This window comes from Hyperolius riggenbachi, chromosome 11 (assembly GCF_040937935.1).
Source record: "Hyperolius riggenbachi isolate aHypRig1 chromosome 11, aHypRig1.pri, whole genome shotgun sequence".
In the NCBI taxonomy this organism is placed as follows: Eukaryota; Metazoa; Chordata; class Amphibia; order Anura; family Hyperoliidae; genus Hyperolius; species Hyperolius riggenbachi.
In genome coordinates, this window is record NC_090656.1 from 83,065,896 (window position 1) to 83,092,662 (window position 26,767).

The 26,767-nt window shown below is 46.1% G+C and overlaps 1 protein-coding gene across 1 annotated transcript; it reads right to left on the bottom strand.

The window, feature by feature from the left end:
- Positions 1-2,416: 2,416 nt before the first annotated feature.
- Positions 2,417-26,767, bottom strand: LOC137538590 (RNA-binding protein 4B-like). The gene is made up of 4 exons (XM_068260858.1): positions 26,666-26,767; positions 15,973-16,393; positions 10,472-11,067; positions 2,417-3,793 (listed from the first exon to the last, which is right to left on the bottom strand). Exons 2-3 carry the CDS (start codon positions 16,382-16,384, stop codon positions 10,481-10,483), a joined length of 999 nt encoding a protein of 332 aa, XP_068116959.1. The 5' UTR covers positions 16,385-16,393; positions 26,666-26,767; the 3' UTR covers positions 2,417-3,793; positions 10,472-10,480.

Below are 26,767 nucleotides of genomic sequence, written 5' to 3' on the forward strand. Positions count from 1 at the left end.
CTACCATCTCCAGTAACCTCAGCTGTAGAGCCAACATCACTGCTATCCAGCAGAAAATTTACTTCCTACGCCAACTGAGGAAATTCAGTATGACCCAGGAGATTAACAAACTTCTACTCCACCACCATTGAATAGATTCTCTGCTCTTCCATCTTGGTCTGACATGCTGGCGCCACCGACAAGTACAAACTACTAAGGATCATTAGGTCAGTGGAGAGTATCATTGTGAGAACCCTCACTTGCCCACCTACACAACACAAGGCTGCGATCAAGGGCTCTGAGGATCGCAAACGACTTTTCCCACCCAGGCAACCGCTACTTCAATCTGCTCCCATTGGGCCAGAGGCTTCGGGCCATCTCAACAAGGACAGCTAGACACTTTTTCCCCCGCCCCCTCGGCTGTCAGCCTCCTAAACTCCCTCCAAATACTCCCATCAGCACTCCCACTTCCCTCAACAAGCCCCGGCCTTAGCTGTGACTCTGCCGATCAATCGACCATGCCAAAGGACTGATCAACTCTATGTAAGACTGGTCCTTTAGTTATCGGTGTGCGGTCAGGAACCACAGGATGATCTGTTATGTATGAACAATGTAAACTGTTATTGATGTCCCTCTGCTTGATGTCTTTCTCATGCTTGTGAACCTATTATGTAGTAGGTCTTCTTGAGCTATGTATTGTGCCAAATCCAATTCCGGGCATAACCGTTATGCTTGGTGAAATAAAAGGAGTCCGATTCCAAAAATAGAGGGAATCAGTGTTACACTTGACAATATGAACACCTTGAAAATGGAATTCTATTGTAATGTGTCAACATCTGTACAATATAGTACAGTAAACACAAGGTATGCTGTGCATTGGACCATATTCTTGTGTACAGCTGCAGTGAAGCACACTTCAATAAATGTATGCACTATGATACATGGGCAGAGCTAGGCATGCTATGCATGTTCAGCAGTATCTGATATGCGGCTTTGCGTCCGGAGCTGGGGTAAAAGGATACATAGTAAAAAAATTATATTGATTTTTAACTTCTACAATGCCTTTTTGGCTCATTTAAATAGTAAATAAAAGATTGCAAGAGATTTAATTTTCAGTTTTGGGGCTAGCAGTTACTCTTTAAAGGGAATCTAACAGGAAAAGTCCCCTGTGGGGTACTTGCCTACTTTGGGCTGCGGAATCTGTGGATCCTATCAAGGCTTCCTCCATCCTTTGTCCCACAGTGGCAGCGCTAGAATTCCCTGAACAGCGGGCATGTAAATATTTACCTTCCCAGCTCTCTGATCGGGGGTCAGACGAAATTTCCAATCCCAGACGGGTCCACTACCACACAGGCGCAAGTCACCTGCGCAGTAGAGCCAACTCGACTGGGATTGGCCATTTCCGCCTGATCCCATCAGGGAGCCGCTACTGCACCTGCACTGGAGCCAAGGAAGGTAAATATTGTAGGTGCTACTGCTCCATAGCAAAAAAAAAATAAAAAAAAAAATTGTCAGCTGTGGTTTTAGGGGGTCCAGCGATGCCACAGTGGGGCGGAGGAGGATAGGGAATCCTTGTTAAGAGTCCAGAGGCTTCCCCCTCCAGAAGTACCCAACAAGGGACTTTTTGTTGCAGAGTCTCTTTAAAGGATATCCAAGGCAAGAATGCTCAAGTTACTTAACCATGTAGTCCAAATGGGAGGACAAACATTTGCACATTTGATGAAGTACTGTACAGAGTTGGTCCTCTGCAGCAGAAAAAAAATGCACCAGGGCATGCTGGGCTATTTCTAGGACAATTTGATATATTAAACCACTTTTCCTGGACCCTTGGAGTTTGCTATAATGAAATTATACTGTACAATTAGTATACAAGCCAGAATAGTCTACAGCTACATGCACAGGCTAGTATGAACACTGGAGGGCATAAGAACACCTCAGAAAAAAGTTGTAAGTTAGACCAGCATGTGTACAGTGGCCACCCAACATCTGCTAAAGATCCAGCATGCCAGCAAAGCTGAGTAATGTGACCACTTTTTTTATTTACAAAAAACACCTGAACCTTCTACACCTATAGGCAGTTGTAAATAAAATGTTCTATACATACCTGGGGCTTCCTCCAGCCCCATATGCACGGATCACTCCCACACCACCATGCTCAGTTTTCTGGCAGCTTCGATACAGGGTCCCGCACTTCCGTCAGTCGGAGCCAGTCTGACGTATTGCGCTGCTTGAGTCTCTCCAGCAGGCGACTGGCCCGACTGACGGAAGTGCGGGGACCTGGTATCGCAGCTGCGAGAACACAGGATGCCAGCGTGGGAGCGATCAGTGCGTAATGGGCTGGAGGAAGACCCAGGTATGTATACTTTTTTGCAACTCCCTTTCCTTTAATTTGCATGGGTCCCTTTGTGTTAGTGTGCAACAAATTAAACATTACACGTTTTGAAAAGTGTGATTTTATTTGGAGGGAAAATTGACGAATGCTAGACATTTTATGCAGACATAATATTTCCCATGTTTTGGGCTATACATGACTTTTCCCAAACCAGAACAGAAATCATTTAACAGTGCAATTAAATGTTTGAAGATCATATTATGAACAGGTTTTGTCAATTTAAATCAACTGATCAGTGTGTTTTTAAAGCAAGACACTGGCTACAGTAGAGATACAAGTAGAAAGCAGGTACTATTATGGTACAGACCATAAACTATGCACAAGGAGATGCAAATTACTACAAGGAAATGCAGGTTCATGTAAACAGCTTGCATAGGACCAAATGAAGCCAAAGGAGGATTTTATGGTCCACTTAAAAGCTACTAAAGTTTGTATACAAAATGTACATAATCTTGCATAAACTTGATTTGCATCTCACTGATCTAGCCTACAGAACCACTGTACAAATCACCAAATCTTAGGGCCAATATATACACAAGTAGTCATTTTCCCATACATCAGATGTTATTCAATAAAAATATAATATGCTGGAAGCAGTAGTCAGACTAAAAGGGCAGAGTGGCACAGGGCAGTACCCAGCTAAATATGCACATATAAATAGTTTACCTGATATTAAGTAGTGTACACATGCACTCAATGCTGTGGAATAAACTTTAGGGAATGAGTGGCAAACTGGTTGCTTGGGTACAGGGAAACTATGCGCCAAATGGACTAGCTTCTGACAGGCAGCGTAAGCAGGGGATAAACGTGCTTGGCCATTGCATTATGGTAGGACATCTGTACACTGGCCAATGGTGCCACAAATCAAATGCCCATCTAGCATGTTTGAGACAATGCAGGTTGCAGGTAAGGAAATCTCTAAAGATCACGTAATTCAATTTGAAATCCCTGTACCACATTCCACAATGCAATAGAACCAAAGATGGCCAAATGAGATGCAGTGATGGCATGCATGGACATGCATTGCACATAGCTTGGAACTGGATCAATTCTTTTCACATCCTGATTCCCAATCAATTGGTCCAGTTAAGCAAGCCAGAATTCTGCAGTTTATAACAAAGCGGTGGTATGTCCCAGCATCCTGAGGGGCCTGCTATGCTCAAAGTGTTTGGGGGTTGTTTTATTATCTGTACTGTAGCCACTGTTTCTTTACAAAGCCATAGATTTAACAAGTTTTATGAGAATCTGAGATCATACAAAATCAACCAAGAAATACACAAAATGAACTCTGTACAAAGTCAATGAAATTAAAAAACTAAACTAATTAAAAAAAAACAGACTGATGCTGCATGAATGACATGTGGGTAAAATGGTTTCCTATTGCAAATGCAACTGGAGACTGCACAGGACTTCGTATCTTACCTAAAAACGAAAAAGGCAAAAGGGGAAGAAAAAAATAAATTTATAAAAGCAGAACATTTTACATGCATTTCTTTAGTAAATCTTTGTAGGTTTTTACTGATAATTGTGTGCAAGATTAGTAACTAGACTCACTGCAGGACCAGGGAGTTTTATCAGGGCTGCATCAGATTTAAGACTGGCTCACATGTGCATTAACATGAGGTATACAGAAGAATGCAGAGTGACATTCAAACCTGTAGCTGTCTGGAAGCATTGCACTTGTTCATTTAAAGACAACGCAGCAGGATGGAGTACATGTGAAGTGGCCTGAAGGGTCTTCACACTAAGGCCCAGTGCACACCAAAAACTCTAGCAGATCTGCAAAACACAAGGTTTTTAAAGAAGATTTTGAGCGATTCTAGGCATGTTCAGAGGTTTTCTAAACATGCCTAGCGTTTTTGTGAGCATTGTGTAGCAGATTTCATAGATTTTCTTACAGAAGCTGTTCAGTAACTGCTTTACTGTAACAAACGCCTGGAAAACCGCTCTGATCTAGCGTTTGTTTTCCCTATACTTTACATTGAGGCAGAAATGCATCTGCAAACCTAAAACCGCTGGTGTTCACCATCCCATTGAGATACATTAGCCAAACGTTTTCACAAGCGGCAGCGTTTTTGAAAACTACCAAAAACGCTTGGTGTGCACCAGGCCTAAGTGTTTGTTCAGGAAGAACGCGAACTATAAGCCATGTTGACAATTGCATTTTTTTCACAAGCCTCTGTTCACGCTTACATGTATGCCATTATCAAAATACTTAATACAAAGGAGATAAAGCAGACGGTCGCAAGGTTTTTGTTCCACCTTGAATGGAAAAGTACCATCAGATGTGAGCGAGCTCATTGATTTATATAGGCTGACCATGCTAATGTATTTTCCCGTTTTGTAAAAGCAACAAAAATAGGGCAAATGTGAACCCTGCAGGCACTTATCCCATTTGTTAATGAAATCCACAAATTAAATCTCCCAATATCTTAGTTACATTAAAGGCACACTTAAGCCAGGAAAAAAAAAAAAAAAAAGTTTTACTCACCTGGGGCTTCTACCAGCCCCCTGCAGCAGTCCTGTGCCCTCGCAGCCACTCACTAATCCTCTGGTTCCCCGCTGCCAGCTAGTTTCGTTTTTGCCGACAGGCCCATCAGGACTGGCCACGCGTAGCTTTTTCCGCATTCCCGACTGTAATTAGCGCTATTGCGGGCCACAACGCGCTCAAAAATACGCGTTGCCGTATATCTATGCGTTCTTAATGCTGCAATTTTTGCACGCGTTGCAGCTCGCAATAGCGCTAATTACAGCCAGGAATGCGGAAAAAGCTACACGTGGCCAGTCCTGATGGGCCTGTCGGCAAAAACAAAACTAGCTGGCAGCAGGGAACCAGAGGATTAGTGAGTGGCTACGAGGGCACAGGACTGCTGCAGGGGGCTGGTAGAAGCCCCAGGTGAGTAAAATCACTTTTTTCTGACTTAAGGTTCACTTTAATGCCTTGTTTAAAGCTAATGTAACCCCATTAAAAAAATAAATAAATTTAGATACTCACCCAAGGAGAGGGAAGGCTCAGAGTCCTAATGAGCCTCTCCTCTCCCGGTGGATCCTCAGTCACGGGGACTTCAGAAGTCTTCGGGAGCACTCGGGCTCCCGAAGGCCCGCGGCTCCATACTGCGCGAGTGCGTCAGAGGGCAATCACGCATGCGCAGTATGCAGTGGCCCGTCTTTGGGAGCCTGAGTGCTCCCGAAGACTTCTGAAACCTCCCTCCGGTGGTGGAAGTGGCAGTATTTGACCGAAAGGGTCGAATACTGCTACAGGGGATCCTGCATGGGACCGGGCACCGGGAGAGGAGAGGGAAGGCTCATTAGGACCAAGCCATCCCTCTCCTTAGGCGAGTATCTGACATTTATTTACACGGGTTCCCATTATCTTTATGAGTGTAATGTGGACTATGTCAGTTTGTACTACACAAACCATAATTTGGGGTTTCTTTACCTGCCTGGCCTTAATATCGATGGTAAAATGCAATTAGCCTAAGCAAGCATTATCTATTTGCAAAGCTGTATATTCCATGCGATGTTTGCATTGAGAAGACACATTGTCAAGCAGAGCTGCATTCCCAGCCAACATGAAGGTTGTCTGGCAGGCAGGGTGGGATGCAAGGTCTTAATATTATGGAAAACTCGCAGCAATAACAGGCAAACTTGTCACCACTGAGCATTTCATTTAACAAGAACCTGAGATGAGCTTTACAAATCCTAATTGCACACAGAGGCTGGGTCTGCACATAATGCCCAGCCCCCCCCAAAGTAAACTGCCATGCTAGCGACACGCTGTGTCGCCAGCAGGCTGTTTACATGTATACTGTCATTCTCGCCACTCCTCTGCCTCCTCTATGTCACCGCTTCCTGCCTGCGGCCCTTCCTTCCAATCAGCGGGAAGGGGGTGGGGATCGGCGACAGAGGAGGCAGGGAACAGAGAGAATGACAGTATACATGTAAACAGCCTGCTGGCAACATGTGTCGCTAGCATGGTGGTTTACTTTGGGGGGCAGAGCGCAAAGAGGGCCTGGGGGAGGGGGGGGGGGGGAATAATATAGCAACAGAGGCTGGGCATTATATGCAGATCCAGCCTCTGTATGCAATTAGGATTTGTAAAACCCACCTCGGGTTCTCTAAGTTTTTTTTTTTCCATAAGGGCAGTCTGAGTGAAACCCACTAGCAGTACATTACTAAGCAGTTGTGATTTGAAAAGCTCTTGCTAATGTATTGCTATGAGTGTGATCCTAGAGCAATTTTAATAAAAATCCCCCATAGTATTAGCCAGCGCTTTTTCAAATTACTAGCTCTTAGATAAAGCTGCTAGTGGGTTTGAGACCCAATACTTATTTTCTGGCAACCTCAAGTGATTACTGGTAAAAGACTTGCGTTATCGGCACCAGTCTAGAGAGAAGCATCACAAAAACCCTAAGTATTACTAACGTTCAATGAGATGCTAAAAGTTCTTGGATTTAATACAAATGATTGGAAACGGACTAATCAGATACAGCAGCACACTAAGCAATAGCAGTCCATACCAAAAGCCTCGTACACCACAGATTTGTTTCCAATCATATACCATAATTAAAGGGACAAGTAGTGCACAAGTAGCACCTTTTATCCAATGGAGAGAAAGAATAGGAGGTGTCCCAACTGCAAAATGCAACTATAACAGAGGACTCTTCAAGTTGAATTGCTGATGAGGTGGTCACTTATATCAGGGGACACCTCAAACATTGTCAACTTGCACATAAAATTATCACAAATCCTTTTCAGTAACAAAAGTCTACAGTGTGCATGTCTTACCCTCAGAAGTAAGAATACTTCTATATAGCCTGATAATTCCTACTATGAGCTAAAGAGAAAACTTCAAAAAGCAATGCATCAAGATTACCCCCACAGGACATCAAATGCACAGGTCATGTCCAAGTAGTAAAAGCGCAAGAATTCCTAGCATCTCACTGACCATTCCTAATGCCCAGATTTGTGAATAAGTGCCAGTTCAGACAGGCGCTTCTCCGCGGCGATAGTCGGCATCAGTCGTGATGTGCGGTTTTTGATCTCAAGGGGACATGAAGATGCGTCGGTGATTTGGCCCTAGAAGCCATGAGGCGTTCAGGGTCGCCTAAAACTATGGGGTAAAAGCAGGATCGGAATAACTGATGGTAACTGCAATGTTAAATGCTCCCATTCACTTGAATGGGAACGTTTAACCGAGGAGTCCGGGACACTTAGCGGTTAGCGCCGCCAAACGTCTGTGTGAACTGGCCCTAAAACTCTAAATTGGCACCAGATAACCTCATGTCTGAAGGTATCAATTAAGGTGTTAAAATGGCCGAAACATGTGGGAGGGGGAATTTAAATATTTTGCTATATATAGAAGTAGTTTGTCTTTCACAATTGGGTTTGTATTTATTGCTCAGCTTCACCATTTCTCAAACACTGGCAAATACAAATTCTGAAGAGGAGGCCAAACAGATGGCAACCAGACCAACCATCAGATACCACTGAGTGAATCTAAGCAGAGGGATCTATTGGCTGCTTCCAACCTGCCAGCAGTCTAGCTTAATTTTCCAGCTCATCCCAACACGATTGATTTGACAGAAATAAGTCAATTGGGCAATGTTTGTGTTACAGATTTCACAGCAGATTCAGTGATCGAATGTGTACCGATGGTAAAATTAGAGTAGTGTATGGCCTGCTTTAGAATGCAACAGAAGCTGGAGGAAATAAATAGCAAATGTTAACCCTGGGAGGAGGATTAAATCCAGCTTGCACAAAAATTGAACACATCACTTACCTGGAACTAAGGGTTTAATCCAATAAAGTATAAGCAAACTGGACACAAAAGAGCAAGAAGCTTAAACTGTTACGTTATATAAGATGATTTCTAAAGCCATGTGTTCCATACAAGTTTCTGCAGAAACTTATTGGGACAAGGTTTTAGAAACCCAGGAGAACGAAGCTACATTTAAGCTGAACCGTGTACGATGCATCTTGCACTCTATGCACTACGATAAAAAGCCAGAAGTTGCAGTCGTTAACCCGAAGTACACGAATAAGAAAGTATATAGAAAATAAAAAATTTATGCACCCCCAACTAGTTTAAGACACGTTACAGGAAACCTGTAGCAAAACATATGGAGCCTGCCAGTTTTACTCCTTTAAAATAGTAAGGCTTGTGCCTGGTTGTCATGCCAACCTTTTGGCTTCAGCAATGTAAAGTGCACACAGCAGACTCACCAACATGGGACAAGCAGGAGTCAGATTATTTGCACTCATACTGGGTCAGTCAAAAAAAAAAAAAAAAAAAAAAGACTGAAGAGCAGTGTAGTAGGCAGACAAGAACACTAAAATGCAGCCAGATACCTTCACAGGCCTTTGTCTGGTTTATGAAATTTCTTTTAGCTGCAGACACCCAGACCCTAAACCTTTAGATATGGCACTATGTTTAATTGGTAATATCAAAGGCAACAGTAACTTACAAAAATACAGCTTAAACTGAATATATTATATGTAAAAAAAAAAAAAAAATCTTTAAAAAAACGAATGAATCAAAATTAAAGCTGACAGTTCTATATTACTCTTACTACAGGTTTCCTTAAAAAAAAAAAAAAAAAAAAACTAGCGACAGGCCTGAAGAAAAAAAAGGCTTCATTAGCCACTACTTGAATCAACCGCCATAAAGCCACTATGCAGTAAGGGGTTGTTCACACGATACATGTTGCAGTGTGTCAGTGTGCAAACCACAGCAATGTGCTGCAATGGTCCCCTTCAGATCTGCGCATTACATCCAGTGCATTTTACTTCGAATTAAATGCGATCTGAGCACAACTGGCCCGCACAAGCTCCACAAATAAAATGGTGATGATGTACTGTACATTGCACCCATTACTAGAAGCAACAAATTAGGAAATTGACATGTACCTCTAGTGTACTGCAACGGATTCGGTGTGAACTTACCCTAAACCAGTATCAGGTCAGCATTGTGTCTGCTGATAATTACACAGCAAACATGGCTTAAAGAGACTCTAACAAAAACCTCCCCTGGGGGTACTCACCTCGGGTGGGGGAAGACTCAGGATCCTAATGAGGCTTCCCACGCCGTCCTCTGTCCCACGGGGGTCTCGCTGCAGCCCTCCGAACAGCCGGCGACAGAGCCAACTGTAGCTTCAATATTTACCTTTGCTGGCTCCAGCAGGGGCGCTGTGGCGACTTTCGGCACGGAAATAGACGGAAATACCCGATCTCTGTCGGGTCCGCTCTACTGCGCAGGCGCCGGAAACTTGCGCCTGCGCAGTAGAGCAGACCTGACGGCGATCGGGTATTTCCGCCTACTTCGGCGCCGACAGCCATCAGAGCGCCTGCGCAGGAGCCAGGAAGGTAAATATTGCGTCACGGCTGTACGGAGGGCTACAGCAAGACCCCCGAGGGACGCAGGACGGCGTGGGAAGCCTCATTAGGATCCTGAGGCTTCCCCCACTCGAGGTGAGTACCCCCCAGGGGCCGTTTTGTCGTTACAGTTCCTCTTTAAGATTAATGTACTTGGAAGTGTTAAATCAGTCCCCAATCGCTCACTTAATGTATAACAAATTTGGCTTCAATCAAGCATTTCATAAGCAGAGATTCAATACAGAACCTGTAATGTTTCTGCATTTGAGTGAAAGCTTTACTTACAGGTTCAGTTATCCTGTGCAACTTCCTTCTGCTTACTGGGCACAATATGTACCAGGATGCAACATGTAGAAAGCAATGATCAGACTTACAGATTAAGATACCAGAGGGTGGCTTCACAGTAATAAGTAGCAGAAAAAGGAGGTGAGGTTTAAAGAGGAACAAAGGGGAAACTGGCAGAAGACAGATGTAAAGCTGATGAACAGCGTACTGGCTGCTATGGGAAAGTAACGGATGGCCAGAAAGACCTTATAGCCCTTTCAGAGTGCAAAATAGAACTATTTTATTTCTCAAGGAGTCATTTAGGACTGGTTTAACATTTAAAAGTTCACATTCTTAAAAAGTAGCAGTCAATGAAGCCGTTTCATGTACTTTACCCTGTCACTAGTTTACCTTTAACTAGTAAAAGGTTTGCTTTCACAAGATATTTAACTAAAGCCTCACCTCCTCATTTTAGTAATACCCCGAACGATCAGTGTAGGATTCCCGTATGTACCGTGAGGAGGAGTCATACATAGAATTCCGCACGGGAGCGCTTACTCTGGACTCCGCATCATATCCCTCCGCACCAGCGGCCGCTGCAGTAGTAGTAGTGGTGGTACGACGTAAGGGGCTTCGATCTCGTGAGTAATAGCTGGGGATCGGAGGTGGCGGTGGCAACAAATGCCTCTCATATGGATAGGCTTCCAAACGCTTCCTGTGTGATAATGACGACATTGAAGGGGGTAGAGGCGGCATTCGACGATCCATGAAAGAATCATACGATGAGGTGCGCATACGGTAACGGTGGTAGTAGTCTATCAGGCTCCGGCGTTCATCAAACAACATACGTTCCGCGTAGGCAGCCGCCGCACTGCGCATTGGGACGTAAGGATCGGAGAAAGAATCGTATGACGCCCCCAGCTCCTGAGCCATTTGGTCTAAGGGACACATTCCAGACCAGTGGCCATCCTTCCCGCAACGGTAGCATCGACTTCGTTCTCCCATCCCCGGAGTTACTCGCAGACGACTTGTAGAGAGCTGAACGTGCATCTTTTTGCCTTTAAGAGAGCAAACGCGAGAAGGATTTGTGATGAGAAGTATAGGCACAATTGCCTTGTCTCAATTAACTAAAGATACAAATCTAGATTTTTTTTATTTTACAGTATATCTGAAAAACAGAAACATAATTAAAGCAGAGTTCTTGGCAAGACGAAAGTTATTGGCAGGTATGGTTTAACAAACAAAAATTCTTGACCACCCCTCTTCCATCTACTTAAAAATCAATGAGTTATGAAATAAAATACATTGCTAAAAAAAGTGAAAAAGTCCCATGCTTATACTAGTACAACACTTGATTTAAACATCCAAACAAAAAAAACAAAAACAAAACAAAATCCACTTACCTGGGGCTTCCTCCAGCCCCTGGCTGCCATCCTGTGCCCTTGCCGCAGCTAAAGTGCTCCGGCTGGCATCATTAGGTCTGTGCTGTAGTTCTGCGCCTGCACAGTACAGACCTGACGACATCGGCCAGACCAAGTGACCCACGCGTGGAGCGCACAAGAAGCCAACCTGGCAAAGTCAGCTTCTGCAGCGCAGGACACCAGGAGCCACTTGAGCTGCGGCAAGGGCACAGGACAGCAGCCAGGGGCTGGAGGAAGCCCCAGGTAAGTGGATTTTGTTTTTATTGCTTGGACCTTCCCTTTAAAGGACTTCCGAAGGCCAAATGTTAACAAAAAAAGTTATATACCTGTGTAACTTGGTAGGACACGGAGGACGCCGTCCACGCCGCTCATAGCCCCCCCGGACAGCTGCCGACCCCACGGCCAGGGTCGGGCTCACTGCCTGTATCAAGATGGCCGCCGGCCCTGGCTGCGCACTCCTAGTACGGCTGCGCAGGGCCAGCCCTCCGACCCACGCATCCTGTTGAAACAGGATGCGTGGATCGGGGGGCTGGCCCTGGAGCTGTGCAGCCGCACTAGCGGCAATGCGGAGTGCGCAGCCGCGGCCATCTTGATACAGGCAGAGAGCCTGACCCTGGTCGTGGGGTCGGGAGCCATCCAGGGGGGGGCTATGAGCGGCGGGGACCTGGCGGAACGGCATGGATGGCGTCCTCCCAAGTTACACAGGTATGTAACTATTTTTTTAAAACATTTGGCCTCGGAAGTCCTTTAAAGAGATTAAAAAAAAAATTTCAGCCTTAAGGCAGGCAGTACGGAACATGCACGTTACCAGCAACATGATTATATTGTGACTTGGTGCACTTTTGCAGGGTGCACTCATCACTGGAAGCTGTCAATTTTGAAATCTGTTGCAATGTGCCACATGCACATCCCAAAGGATTCAATGCGAACCTACCCATAGGCACACCATGACTGGTTTCACATCTGAAACAAAAATCACATCACTAGCAGCAGGTTAGTATGTTTATAAGTCCTGAGGGATACATGCAAAGTCAGCTGACGTCTAGCAATTGCCAAATGTAATACAGTGGGGTGGGGGGGTATTTAACCAGGCCATGGATCTAAAGGCACAATTTCAACCACTAATACAGACAAGAGCAGAACGAGCAGTACATTGACCTGTTTTCCCTGAAGGTGCATACAAGCGTATTTGTCTCAACCGTTCATAATTACATTTCACAGCACACCAGCAGGTTTGTTGTGAAATCCTATATCCCTCTTACCGGCAATGGGATTTCTGTGACTCCTCCACATCAAGACAGATCTTCTAAATAGGACAGCAAGCAACAAAGGTTTTACAGCTCCCCACAGACCCCTCAAATGCATTACAGATAACCTTACCTCAAGACAGAACTTACCAACTTCGTGTGTGTTTCTTACCCTGTCGTGGAGGACTCAGAAATCCATTACTAGTGCAACTTCAGCACTTCTGTTTCATCCTCCACGACAGGACACAGATCTTCCACATTTAAAAGTACTTCAGGGCAGGACCACAATGGACAAGAGTTTCCTTCTGAAAGACAACTTTTCACTGGCCAATATATAGTCTATAAATTAATAGCAAGTTTAACCAAGTAGCTGTCTAGCACAAATGATCAACTTAGAGTTATCAGGCAATTTGAATCAAAGTGCTACTTACCCAGGGCTTTGTCCAGCCCCAAGCCCCCAGCATGTCCTTTGCCACAGCTCCACCGTCAGCCATTTGCTGCCGCTGCCCTCCGTTCCCCGGCAATGAAGTCAGGTCGGCCTGTACTGTGCCTGCGCAAGCGGCGCTGTCAATCACCGCCACTTGGATCGGAGCATACTGCGCAGAACCAGCATGACGTCATCGCCGGGTACCAGGAGGCAGCAGCGGCGAACAGCTGAAAGCGGAGCTGCGGCAAGGGACATGCTGGGAGGTTGGGGCTTGACGTAGCCCCGGGTAAGTAGCAAATTTTGATTCAAACTGCCTGATGACTCCTTTAAGCCAATGACTTCTCAGCCTAGGCAGAGGACATGGCCCTTTAGAGCGAGCCCTAAAAGTTTCTGGGTGTGTTTTTCCCTAGGAGCGAGTTCTTGCTTAACCCATCTTTAGTCATTTGATGCCTTCAGACCTTAATGCTTGGTACACAAGGCAATTTCCTGTCCAACTGACAGGAAGTTGTATTGTGTATAAAAGTCCAAACTGTTCCTGATCAATAACCAGATCGATTTTCTCCATGATAACTTATCGAATGGGAGCATAATTGTCCGATTCCTGTTGGAAAGGAAACTGTGTGTACCCAGTAGGCACCTTTACTAGTCCCAACTGTTTTCAAAAACAAGTCTCAAGCCTTTCAAAGGAGGTCACATGTACTTTATGAGGCTGAGATCACACGGGAGTGACACCCCCGGCTAATACTAAACAGAATTGAAAAGTTTTTTTTTTGTTTTTTTTTAATTTAAAAGGCCCCTATGGTGTACATACTTCGGGAGAGAAAAGACTTAGGGCTCGCTTCCACTGTAGCGGTGCGGAATCGCCTGGATTCCACCGCAGAAGCGCATGCAGGTGCGTTTTTTTACGCGATTACGCATGCAATTTCTCACAGGTTAGGCTATGTGCGTTTTTAACCATGTCACTGCCTGTGTTAATTTACATTGGTTCCTATGCGGAATCGCATGCGTAATCGCGTAAATAACGCGAAAAACGCATGCGATTTCCCTATTAAATACATGCATTCCACTAGCAGGCGAATTCGTTGGCTCTTTTGTGCGTTTTTTCACCGCTCATAAAAATGCACCACGCAAACGCTACAGTGGAAACATTTCACTTGCATTACATGTGCGAATCTGCATGCGTTGGACGCATGCAGATTCGCGATAGTGGAAACGAGCCCTCAGGCTCCTACCTGAAAATCCTACTGACAAGCAAAGCAGCGTGCAGCAATATTTACCTTCAGGGCTCCAGCGCAGTAGAAGTTTTCAGATCAGGCTCCGGTGGAAATAGCCAAGTCCCATAGGACCCACTCTACTGCAAGTCATCTGCGCAGTAGAGCAGACCCGATGGGGATCTGCCATTTCTGCCAGAGCACGATCAGAAAGCTTCTAATGTAACTGCACTGGAGCCCAAAAGGTAAATATTGCTGTGCATGGAGCTGTCAGTGATTGATCCAGTAGACTGAAGAGGACAGGGTAAGACTCATTAGGATCCAGAGGCTTCTCCCTCCCAAGACAAGTATTCCCCCAGGGTTTTATTTTTCATCAGATCTCCTTTAAAGCGGAATATAACCCTGCATTTCAACTTTGCTCTAACACATTATTTACAGTATATTATATGCAACCAGCATTTTTTTTTTTTTACTAGACCAGCATTACACAGTGCTTTAAAATTCCTGGAGATTTCTGCAGACGCATCCGAAGCTGACATAGATACATTTATGTAAACAAAATGTATCTAAGTGTTGAATGTGACTCATCTCTCTGACTGAGAAGGAGTTGGAGGACAGCCAAAGAGTGTATAACATTTCTCAATAGATACATATAACTAAATAGAATGTAACAATCTGAACTTCTACATATCTCTCCACTGAACTTTAAACCTCTGTTTAACCCTTCCAATGCTGGTCTAGTAAAAAAAAAAAATGTTTTGCATACAATATGCTGTAAATTATGTTTTAGAGCAAAGTTGAAATGCAGGGTTATATTCTGCTTTAAGTCTGCAGGGAAGGGGGGGGGGGACCCAATTTATGAATCATTTAACCCCCTGCCGTTTCAATTATATCGGCAAGGGGGCGGCGCAGCACTTTTATTTTTAATTCATGTAGCTAGCCTAGCTACATGATAGCCGCTGACAAGCGGCATCCCCATACGTATTTCAAACGCCACCGGCGATCTTTGCAAGCAGGAAATCCTGTTCAGAATGGGATTTCCTGCTCGATCCACCCCTCAGCGCTGCCTGGCACTGATTGGCCAGGCTGCGCGAGGGGTCTGGAGGGGGCACGGTGGCGATCGAGAAATGCACGCAGCTAGCAAAGTGCTAGCTGCGTGCAATAAAAAAAAAATTTTGAAAAATCGGCCCAGAGGGGCCTGAGAAATCCTCCTATGCAGGTTTCCCCGAGCTGAGCTCGGGATAACAGGCAAGGAGGTTAAGTTAGCAGCCAGTGGGTAATCTCATCCCGCCAACTAGGTACTACACAGCAGTCATAGGGATAAGACATTATGGAGACCTAAGGCTAAATATTTATGCCTCTCCCCAATCACAAAACCAGTCTAATCCAGCTGGTTCTGAGCTTCTTTTAGATAGATAGTGTGGTCACACTAGGACGACCTACTATACCTAACCAACCTCCATGCAGAGCTGAATATCAGTTACTTCACTGTATCCTGTCTGACCTAGCAACTTAACCAAAAAAGGATCCTATTTTCACCAAAGCCATTTTGACTATTACTACACACTGACATGTTACATGATCTAGTATCACATCACAAACTAGGCCTTTCACTAAAACCCAACATTAAATCACACAATGAAAGCCCTTGTTTCACCTTTGAAGTCCAAGTTGTTCAGATTTCTTATGGCCTCCAGTGCTTCTTCAGCCTTCTCCATATGAACAAAGGCATAATCTTTTACAATGTCGCACTCCAGCACAGTGCCATATTCCTCAAATTTTTCACGCAGTTCCTCACTGGTGACATCGGGGCTAATGCTGCTCACATGCAGTTTGGTGGAGGCTCTTGGTTTGCCCCTGCTGTGTTCCACGTTGATTGAAACTCCATGAAGTTTGTACTGATTCAGATTGTTCACAGCTTCATCTGCTGACTTCTTGTCTTCCATGTGCACGAAGGCATAATTTGTTATGATGTCACATTCTGTAACTTTACCAAACTGCTCAAAGAGAGATTTGAGCTCTACTTGAGTAGCAGCAGGAGGAAGGTTACCCACAAACAGTTTCACCATTTTGACTAGCTGTAGAAAAAAAACAAAAAAAAACACATAAACAAGGAAGCTATACAATTTGAACATAGGTCAGAATTCTACAACACTAATTTAGTTCACCTGCAAATCTCCACAGGCCATGTGTACCAAGTGACCTGTCCACCATATATTAACTGCTGCAAGTGGACACTATGCACTATTCTTAATTCTTAAGATCCGATTAAATCTGACATGTCCGGTCAGGATTCGATTCAATTAAATTCGATTTGCCATTGTTTTGCAATGGCGAATCGAATCCCGATCGGGACATGTCAGATTTAATTGGATCGTAAATAGAATTGTACAAAGAATCGTATCATGTAGATTGGGCGATACAGGGAATCTGTACAAAAAAAAAAAAAAAAAAAAGATGGCGGTGTCCGGTACATTAGAAAGCTGCAGTATGGCACTACTGCAGCTTTGGCAGGCAATTTTTCGAAAGGGGTGAATCCACTTAGCCCACGCAGCTAAAGGTTGACACCACTTGGCAAAAAAAAAAAGTTATGTATAATTTCCAGGAGAACACTGCATGGAGCGACAATACATGCAGCCATCGATTTCCTATATATTTTGGGTCGTAATTCAGACTCACCTGGACATTAAAGTGAAGGTCCAAGCTACAAAAAAAAAAAAAAAAAAACTCGACTTACCTGGGGCTTCCTCCAGCCCCTGGCAGTCGTTCTGTGCCCTCGCCACAGCTCAAGTGGCTCCCGGTCTTCCCCGCTGCAGAAGCAGACCTCACCAGGTCGGCTTCTCATGCGCTCCACAGCATGGGTCATGTGGGCCGGCGACGTCATCAGGATTATACTGCACATCCGCATAACTACTGCGCACTACAATCCTGATTACGTCAACCGGACCACGTGGCCCGCGAAGGACAGCAGGAGCCACCGGAGCTGCGGCAAGGGCACAGAACGACTGCCAGGGGCTGGAGGAAGCCCCAGGTAAGTGGAGTTTTTTTTCCTTTTAGCTTGGATGTTTCCTTTAACCATGTACAGGTCACTTTTCAGAAAGAAATTTGCAAATCATGTGTTCTAGCATATACCTCTACTTGTGGCTTTTGACCGCATCTCCCCCTTTTATAAACCTCTCCCAACTAATGCTCTATAAGCATAAACTAGGTTGATTTAAGAAAAAAAAAAAATGGCACTAGATGCGGCTGGCAGCGTGGTCCCACGCCACTAGTACTTATGACGCATGCACACTAGAAAGCACATCCATATACATTCTGAAGCAGAGACAGGCACTGGATCAAACAGTACCTTTATTGTGGTGCTGTGGATACAGACAAATATGGAAGCCTCCATATTTTTTTTCATTTCAGTTGTCCTTTAACATTTTAAAAGACAACTGAAGAGAGAATATGGAGGCTGTCATTTATTTCCTTTTAAACAAAACCAGGTGCCTAGCAGCCGTGCTGCTCTATTTGACTGCAGTAATGTCTTCATCACACCTGAAACAAGCATGCAGCTAATCCAGTCAGATCTTTCACCAATGTCAGAAACACCTGATCTACTGCATGCTTGTTCAGAGTCTATGGCTAGAAGTATAAAGCTGGGTACACAAGATGTGTTTTTTACGTCGATTTTCCATCCGATCGATATTTGATTCTGTTATCTTTTGTCTATTTCCATTCACTTCTATGAGAAATGAACCAGGGAAAAAAAAAAATAAAAAGAGCGAAGATCAGACATGATGGAAATTCTCAAACCATCTATCTAAAAAAAAAAATTGTATGGGGTGTACCTAGCAGAGGCAGAGGATCAACAGGATGGCCAGGCAACTGGTATCGCTTAATAAGAAATTTATGGCAGCCTCTGTATCCCTCTCGCTTCAGCTGTTTTCCACTCACTAAAAAGGTGCAATTGTGCACAGCCAAGGTGCAACTCTCCACACCTCCTTGAGTGCGCTCTCTTGAACAGGGCACTGTCACATGTTAGTACAATTTACATTTGCCTAATAAAGCTTTCTGTACACATTGTGAAATTATAATAGGCCTTGCAGTCGTGGCTAGCAGCGCATGCTGTTCGGAAGTCGTCACTAAGCCCCATCCACACCATACAATTTGTCCGATCGGGATTTAATTTGCCATTGCAAAACAATGAATCGAATAAAAAGAATTGTATGGTGTAGATGGGGCTTAAAGAGAACCCGAGGTGGGTTTGAAGAATGTTATCTGCATACAGAGGCTGGATCTGCCTATACAGCCCAGCCTCTGTTGCTATCCCAAACTCCCCTAAAATCCCCCTGCACTCTGCAATCCCTCATAAATCACAGCCATGCTGCTAACAGCTTGTCAGAGCTGGCTGTGTTTATCTCTATAGTGTCAGTCTGCTGCTCTCCCCGCCTCCTGCTGATTGGAGGGAAGGGATGGGGCAGGGACCGGAGCTATGCAGGAGGCGGGAGAGCAGCCGAGACTGACACTACAGATGTAAACACAGCCTCACAGCACGGCTGTGATTTATGGGGGATTGCAGAGTGCAGGGGGGCCTTAGGGGGATTTGGGATAGCAACAGAGGCTGGGCTGTATAGGCAGATCCAGCCTCTGTATGTAGATAACATTCTTTAAACACACCTCGGGTTCTCTAACAGTTGAATTAAGCTGAGTGGCCAATTAATAAGTCCCTGGTAAGCCCACCTCATTTTTGTTTTCACTTCATGTAAATGTGGTTTGTATGCTAGTTTTACATAAGTTTCCGCAGCCTGAAAGCCAATGGAATGCAGCTGCTGCAGGAGTTGGTTCATTTCCAAATTGCAAAATAAGTGCGAAATCTGCATCAACTCAGAATTATTTGATCGACCATTTCTATTCTACCATACATGTCAAGGTGATACAAACAAATCTAAGCTTATGGGCAAATTTAGTTATCTTGACAATGACCCAAACAATGCAGCAACTACATTTTAATGGTCTGCTTTCAAGTGCATAAAACAAGACCTGCATTCACTTTAAATTATTTGAATCTCATTGACTGTAAAGCCCCAGCTACATGATACGATTCTTTTTACGATCGATTAAATCCGACATGTCCGATCAGGACTCAATCCGATATTGTTTTGCAATAGCAAATCGAATTGAATCGAATCCCGATCGGTTATGTCAGATTTAATCGAATCATAACATGTAGATAGGGCTTAATTAGTACAACAGATATGATCAACTTCGAAACTAGAATATGCATGAGCTAAACCAGAACTTGGTACTTGTCTGTTTTGAAGGACCCATATCCATTGTCACAACCACTAATTTGTTAGAAATTGGGACATGCTTGAAAAAACATCTACGCCACCAAATTAGGTTTAGTAAAGTTGCCCAAAGGACATGGATCCTGGTGTACAATTTTATTGTTAGTGCTTCGAGTCGCCATTTCTTAAGTTAGTGGAGGCAACCGATTTGCCCCAAGCAGTGAGCAGCCGTTAGCCTACAAGGTTTCCCACTGGGTCCCCTCAACTAGACTAGCACCCAAAACTTTGCATGGAGATGACTAAAAAAAGCTAAATTCAGCAATCTCAAGCAAAACTGTTACCTACCCAAATCTTAATTCTAGTTCAGCTTCTAATTCCAATCACCACACTGCAGAAAGAAAAAAAAAAAAAAAAAAAGGCCAAGTGCTTAAAGAGAACCCGAGGTGGCTTTGTATAACGTTAGTGGGGCACAGAGGCTGGTTGGGCACACTAACACCAGCCTCTGTTGCCCCATGGTGTGTGTCAAAGACCCCCCTGCTCGCCGCTATCCTTCCCGCAGTGCTGGCGACACGCAGCGCGTCGCCAGCACAATGTTTACCCTAGCGCTGTCTGTCAGCGCCGCTCCCCCGCCTCCTCCGCATCGCCGCTACCCGCCCTCGTCCCTTCCCTCCAATCAGCGTGAGGGAAGGGACGAGGGCGGGTAGCGGCGATGCGGAGGAGGCGGCGGAGCGGCGCTGACAGACAGCGCTAGGGTAAACATTGTGCTGGCGACACGCTGCGTGTCGCCAGCATTGCGGGGGTATAGCGGCGAGCAGGGGGGTCTTTGACACACACCATGGGGCAACAGAGGCTGGTGTTAGTGTGCCCAACCAGCCTCTGTGCCCCACTAACGTTATACAAAGCCACCTCGGGTTCTCTTTAAAGGACTTACGAGGCCAAAATGTCTAAAAAAAGCAAAGTACCTGTAAGCTGTTTAAATGCACGGAGGACGCCGTCCACGCCCTCCGTGCAGTTCCGCCGGGTCCCCTTCCTGAGATCGCCCCCCGCGCCGACCCCGACCCCCCAGGCCGGGTCGGGCTCTCGTGCCGCTCTCAATATGGCCGCTTCCATTGGCCGCGGCTGCGCAGTCCGCCTGGCCGCGAGTGCGGCTGCGCAGCTCTACGGCCAACCCCCGAACCATGCACTGTAGCGTGGATCGGAGGGGTTGGCCGTAGAGCTGCGCAGCCGCACTCGCGGCCAGGTGGACTGCGCAGCCGCGGCCAATGGAAGCGGCCATATTGAGAGCGGCACGAGAGCCCGACCCGGCCTGGGGGGGGTCAGCGCGGGGGGCGATCTCAGGAAGGGGACCCGGCGGAACTGCACGGAGGGCGCGGACGGCATCCTCCGTGCATTTAAACAGCTTACAGGTACTTTGCTTTTTTAGACATTTTGGCCTCGTAAGTCCTTTAACCCCCTTGCCGTTCCAATTGTGTCGACAAGGGGGCGGCGCAGCACTCTTTTATTCATGTAGCTAGCCTAGCGCTAGATACATGATAGCCGCTGACAAGCAGCACCCCCCTACCTCAACCGATCGCCGCTTTCTGAAAGCAGGAAATCCATTCAAAAACGGAATTTCCTGCTGGGCTTCCCCCGTCGCCATGGCGACGGGGTGGGATGACTTTACCGACATTGGGACGTCAGAGGGAATCCCGATACACCTCTCAGCGCTGCCTGGCACTGATTGGCCAGGCTGCGCAAGGGGTCTGGAGGGGGGGGGGGGGAAGCGGCACGTAGCGGCGAATCGGCGGCGATCGAAATATGCACGCAGCTAGCAGAATGCTAGCTGCATGCAATAAAAAAAAAAAAAGTTGAAAATCGGCCCAGCGGGGCCTGAGAAATCCTCCTGCGCAGGTTACCCGAGCTGAGCTCGGGATAACTGGCAAGAAGGTTAAACCAATTAAGTACCAGGGGGATTGTGGATCCTAATGAGGCCTCCCCCATTGTACCCTGGATCCTAATGAAGCCTTCCCCTTCCTGCCCTGGCACCACCAAACCATTCACTGCTGGGTGCAGGTGCATTAGCAGCTTGCCACACAGGCTCCGCCAGAAATGGTTGTGCCCAATCGGGTCCGCTCTAATAAGCAGGCAGCTCCTGCCAGCACAGTAGGGAAGACCAGATCAGGCTTGACTATTTCTACCAGAGCCTAAGCAGCAAGCCACTAGAGCACCTGCTTTGGGCACACCACTGTATTATTGTTATGGAGCCCAAGTGGAAAGCTGCTACAGAATGAGGCACTGACAAGCCCTTGTTGCCAGACTTTCAGGGATCCCAACCCTAAAAAAGGGCCGCAGAGAAGGACAAGGCAAGCCTCTTCAGAGTCCAGAGGCTTTCCCCTCCCAAAGTACACTCTTAGGCCTGGTTCACATTGAGTTTTTGAGCCTAAAGGATCCTGTGAGCGGATCCGGTCTCCGCTTCACCGAATGGCTCAGTCCGTGGCCCTGTTCACATTAGTGAAAACGGATCTGATCAATGATTGATCGGATCAGTTTTCACTCAGAAACACATACCTTATCTTCATAGGCAGCTGGCGGTAGATGCTTCCTCCTCTTCCGCTGTGACCACACAGCGCGTCATGTGACTAGTCACATAGCACGTCATGTAGTCACATGACACGGAAGCAGCCTCTATCGCTAGCTGCCTATGAAGTTAAGGTATATATAAAGCCTCCCTAGCCTACCCTCCCGTCGCTAGGTTTGCGTTGGCCCATGCCCCTATACCCAGTGGAACGGTGCGTTTCTTCACTAGTGTGAAGAATCGTTCAGTTTCCCATTGCCCCAATGCTGCTGCATTTGTCCGGATCCGTTCCGCTAAGCAGAATAGTCCAGAAAATTAGGGCCTGCAGCAATTTTTAGGTCTGGGGACCAAAACATATCTGTACCAACAGACGCATGTGAATGGATCCATAGGTTAACATTGAATCCATTCCACTTGTACAGTGTACGTTCCGGAAAACCCACCAATGTGAACCGGTGGCAAAATAGCATACATTTAGGAAGCATCTACCGCCAGCTGCCTATGAAGATAAGGTATGTATTGCTGAGTGAAACCGGTTAGGGCCACTTCTGTCCAGTGGCCCTAACCTCTAACATCTTGAAGCTCCTCGAGCGGTTGGTCCTTGCCCACCTGAAGAGGTCCAGGGACGCCCTTCTAGATCCGCTCCAATTTGCATATAGGGCTAACAGAACCACCATCAACGCCATCAATGCCAGCATGGCATACATCACTGAGCACCTAGACAGCCCTGCCTCCTATGCTAGGATCCTGTCCCTGGACTTAAGCTCAGCGTTCAACACAATCTGCCCAGAAGTCTTGATCACCAACCTGACGCAGCTCGGAGTTGATCCTACTCTTCGAGCATGGATTAGAGACTTCCTGGCAGACAGAACGCAACAGGTGAAGCTTGGCAAATACAACTCCAGCGTCCGAACCACCAATACAGGGGCTCCACAAGGCTGTGTTCTGTCACCTCCACTGTTTTCCCTCTATACCAACAATTGCATCTCATCCGCTGACTCGGTGAAAGTTATCAAATTTGCAGACACCACTATCATCGGCCTAATTGGTAGCAACGGAGAGCATGAGTACTGCAGCGAAGCCGAGAGAATATGCAACTGGTGCAGAGACAACAACCTAGTTCTCAATGCAGCAGTGTTGAACTAGTCATAGATTTCAGGAGAAACCCTTTCCCGCTCCCACCTGCCCTCATTGGAGGAACAGAAGTCGCCAAAGTAACATCTGTAAGGTTCCTCGGCACGACTCTCACGAACAACCTGAAATGGGGGCAAAACACCACCAAAATACAAAAGAAATCCCAGCAGAGGTTGTTCTTTCTGCGCCAACTGAAGAGATCTGGCATGCCCAGGGAGCTGCTGACCAGCTTCTATACTGCCACCATAGAATCCATCCTCTGCTCCTCAGTCATTGTCTGGTATGCTGGCGCGACGGCCAGTGACAAACTGCAGAGAGTCATAACGGATGCGGAGAGGATCATCGGATCTCCTCTTCCACCTCTTAATCTCCTCCACTCCGCTAGGATGAGGAAGAGGGCCACCATGATCTCCCGTGACTCCTCACCCAGGCAGCCACTACTTCAAGCTCCTCCCGCTGGGACACAGTTACAGGACTATACCATCCAAAACCACCAGGCGAAAGAACACCTTCCCCCAAGTTTATTGAACTCCAACCTCCCCCCCGTCTGGCCCACATACCAGCATGCTATAGCTGGGTCGGTCAGCCGGCTACTGTCACTGCCTGCCTTGGCTCTTATCCAAAAATGGACTCGCGGCCATCACCAGCATCTTATTACCCTACTGGTCCGCATTTGTAGCGGTGAATGGCCGATGTAAACTGTCTTCTGCATTTCGTAATTGTATGTGTTGTGCGTCTGTCTTAAAGAGAATCTGTACTCTAATATTCTTACAATAAAAAGCATACCATTCTATTCATTATTTTCTCCTGTGCCCCTCTGTGCTGTTTCTGCCACTCTCTGCTGCAACCCTGGCTTGTAATTAACAGTTTTAGGCAGTGTTTACAAACAAACTAACCAGCTTCTAATAGGCTCAGCTAAGCATAGTGTATGAGTCATTCAGAGTATGCAGGGGGCCTGCAGAGGGTGTGTATCGCTTCTACCAATTAAAAGCAGCCCTGCACATTCCACACAATCAAGCTTTAAGGTCCGCGGATCGCTCAGAAACAGCCGTATCAGTCTGACGACAGAGCGTACACACGCCGGACTGTCGCTGGCACGCCCACCCAGCGGGAGGCAACGACGGACCCGTCGTTGCCTAAAGTCCGGCGTGTGTACGCTGCTTTAGCCCCACAAACAGGACAGAGGAAAGATACATTCATTTATTACAGAGACAGTGCAGTTAGGAAAGACTGCAGTAAGCCAGAGCAGATTAGAACAGGCATAGGAACTTATAGGATAGAAGAACTAAGGCTGAAAAAATTGTTACAGAGTCTCTTTAAGGTGGGTACACACGTCAGATAAAAGTCTTTGGAAAATGGATGACAGACCAATTTTACCCCCTTTCATGTAGTATGAGAGCTATACTCTACAGTCTATTCTATGGAGCTGAACTCCCCATCAGATAAAAATCTTTGCAAGGTGCTGCACACAAAGACCGCTGTACACATGCAACAGATCAGTATCTGCAAAAGATCTGTTCCTGCAAAAGATCCATTCCTCCAAAACGCATTCATAGTCTATGATATCTGCAGATCTCATACACACCTTGTTTAACGGACAATTATCTGTAGATCAGATCCACCAGGTTGGATCTTCAGATCGGCAGATAATTGTCTGATCTGCAGATGAATGTCCATTAAACAAGGTGTGTATAGGATCTGCAGATATAGACTATGAATGCATTTTGCAGGGATGGATCTTTTGCAGGAACAGATCTTTTGCAGATACTGATCTGTTGAATGTGTACAGCATCTTTGTGTGCAGCATCTTGCAAAGATTTTTATCTGATGGGGAGTTCAGCTCCATAGAATAGACTGTAGAGAATGGCTCTCATACTACATGAAAAGGGGTAAAAATGGTCTGTGATCTTTCATTTTCCAAAGACTTATCTGACGTGTGTACGCACCTTTATACTCTGCCTATGCCATGTGTTCCACAAGCAATTCCGATTACAGCTCTTGCTGTACTTGGTGAAAAAAGTTATCCTGATTTAAAGTGATATCTCCTTTTTCGTAGAATCAGTGTCCCCTTGCCCTCTCGCTGGGCTGCAGGCTCTGTCCTCGCTTCGCTTGGACAACTTTTTATTCTAACTCTGTCCACTTGGATAGTGGACACTGCACATCAGGACCCAGGCTAACGCAGGTTGCAAGGTTAGTGCTGCTGATGGGCATTATGGGGTTAATTTATGACTGGCATGACTTTGCACATGCTCCGTAGCATTTGTATGCCATTTTGTCAGGTATGCTGAAATGTTGGATAACCAGGCCTAAAAGTTAACCTGAATTGTAAGAGTGGTCTGGAGGCTGCCATATTTTATTCCTTCTATGCAACACATGTTGCCTGGCAGCCCTGCTGATCTATTTGGCTGCAGCAGTGTCTGAATAACACTAGAAACAAGCACGCAGCTAATCTTGTCAGAGCTGACAATGTTAGAAACACCTGATCTGCTGCATGCTTGTTTAGGGTCTATGGCTAAGGGCTCTTTCACATCAGATAACATTTCTCCTGCACGCGTTGATAGCCTGCAGCGGGCCGTTGTGTCGTCGTGTATCTGCAGTGCGCCACAATCAGCAGCAGTAGCTATTCATTGAACGCTACGGAAAACGCCAGCTCCCGGGTGCGTCAGGCGAAAAACAGCTCCCGGGTGCGTCGTACAGCACAAAAACGCAGCGTCAGGCATGAAAGGTAAAATAAAAAAGTCTTGGTTAACGCAAACGTTAGCCGTTGCATCAAACCGCTGAAAATCTGCACAGATGTGAAAGAGCCCTAAGGCCTCTTGCACACTGCAAGCAATTCAGATTCAGATTCCGCTTTTTAATCAGTTTTTACCTCCGATTCAGATTTGCAGTGTGCAGGGAGCAAACTGCAAATCTGAATCGGAAGTAAATTGCTTGCAGTGTGCAAGAGGCCTGTAAGTATTAGATGCAGAGGATCAGCAGGACAGCAAGGCAACTGGTGTTGTCTAAAAAGGAAATAAATATGGCAGCATCCATATCACTCTCACTTCGGGTTCACATTAAAAAGGTGCTTCCACACCCCTTTCAGGTTCACTGTAAGCAGCTATCCAAAAATCCAATTACTGCAACACAAATCAATTCTTTTGATAACCGGCTATGCATACACGGTGTAAGTAAAGAACGTTTGGAATCCAAGCGAAGACAGTTTACTTGAACAACCCTGTGACTGTGGGACACGAGCCAAGGCGCGAGACGCCAGAGGATTCTAGAATGGCGCGTGCAGACGGGAGAAGCCGCACGCGAAACCCCGAACTCTCTACACAAACAGAGCGGGCAATACCATCTCCCCCTTCTTACTACCCTTCCGCCCGCACCCATCCACCTGCACTCACCACACGGACCCCTGCGCGCTCCGACACGGAAAGATGGCAACCTTGCAACAAAGCCGCTTCGACGAGGGGAGAAGAAAGGAGGGGCGCACACGTTATAACCGT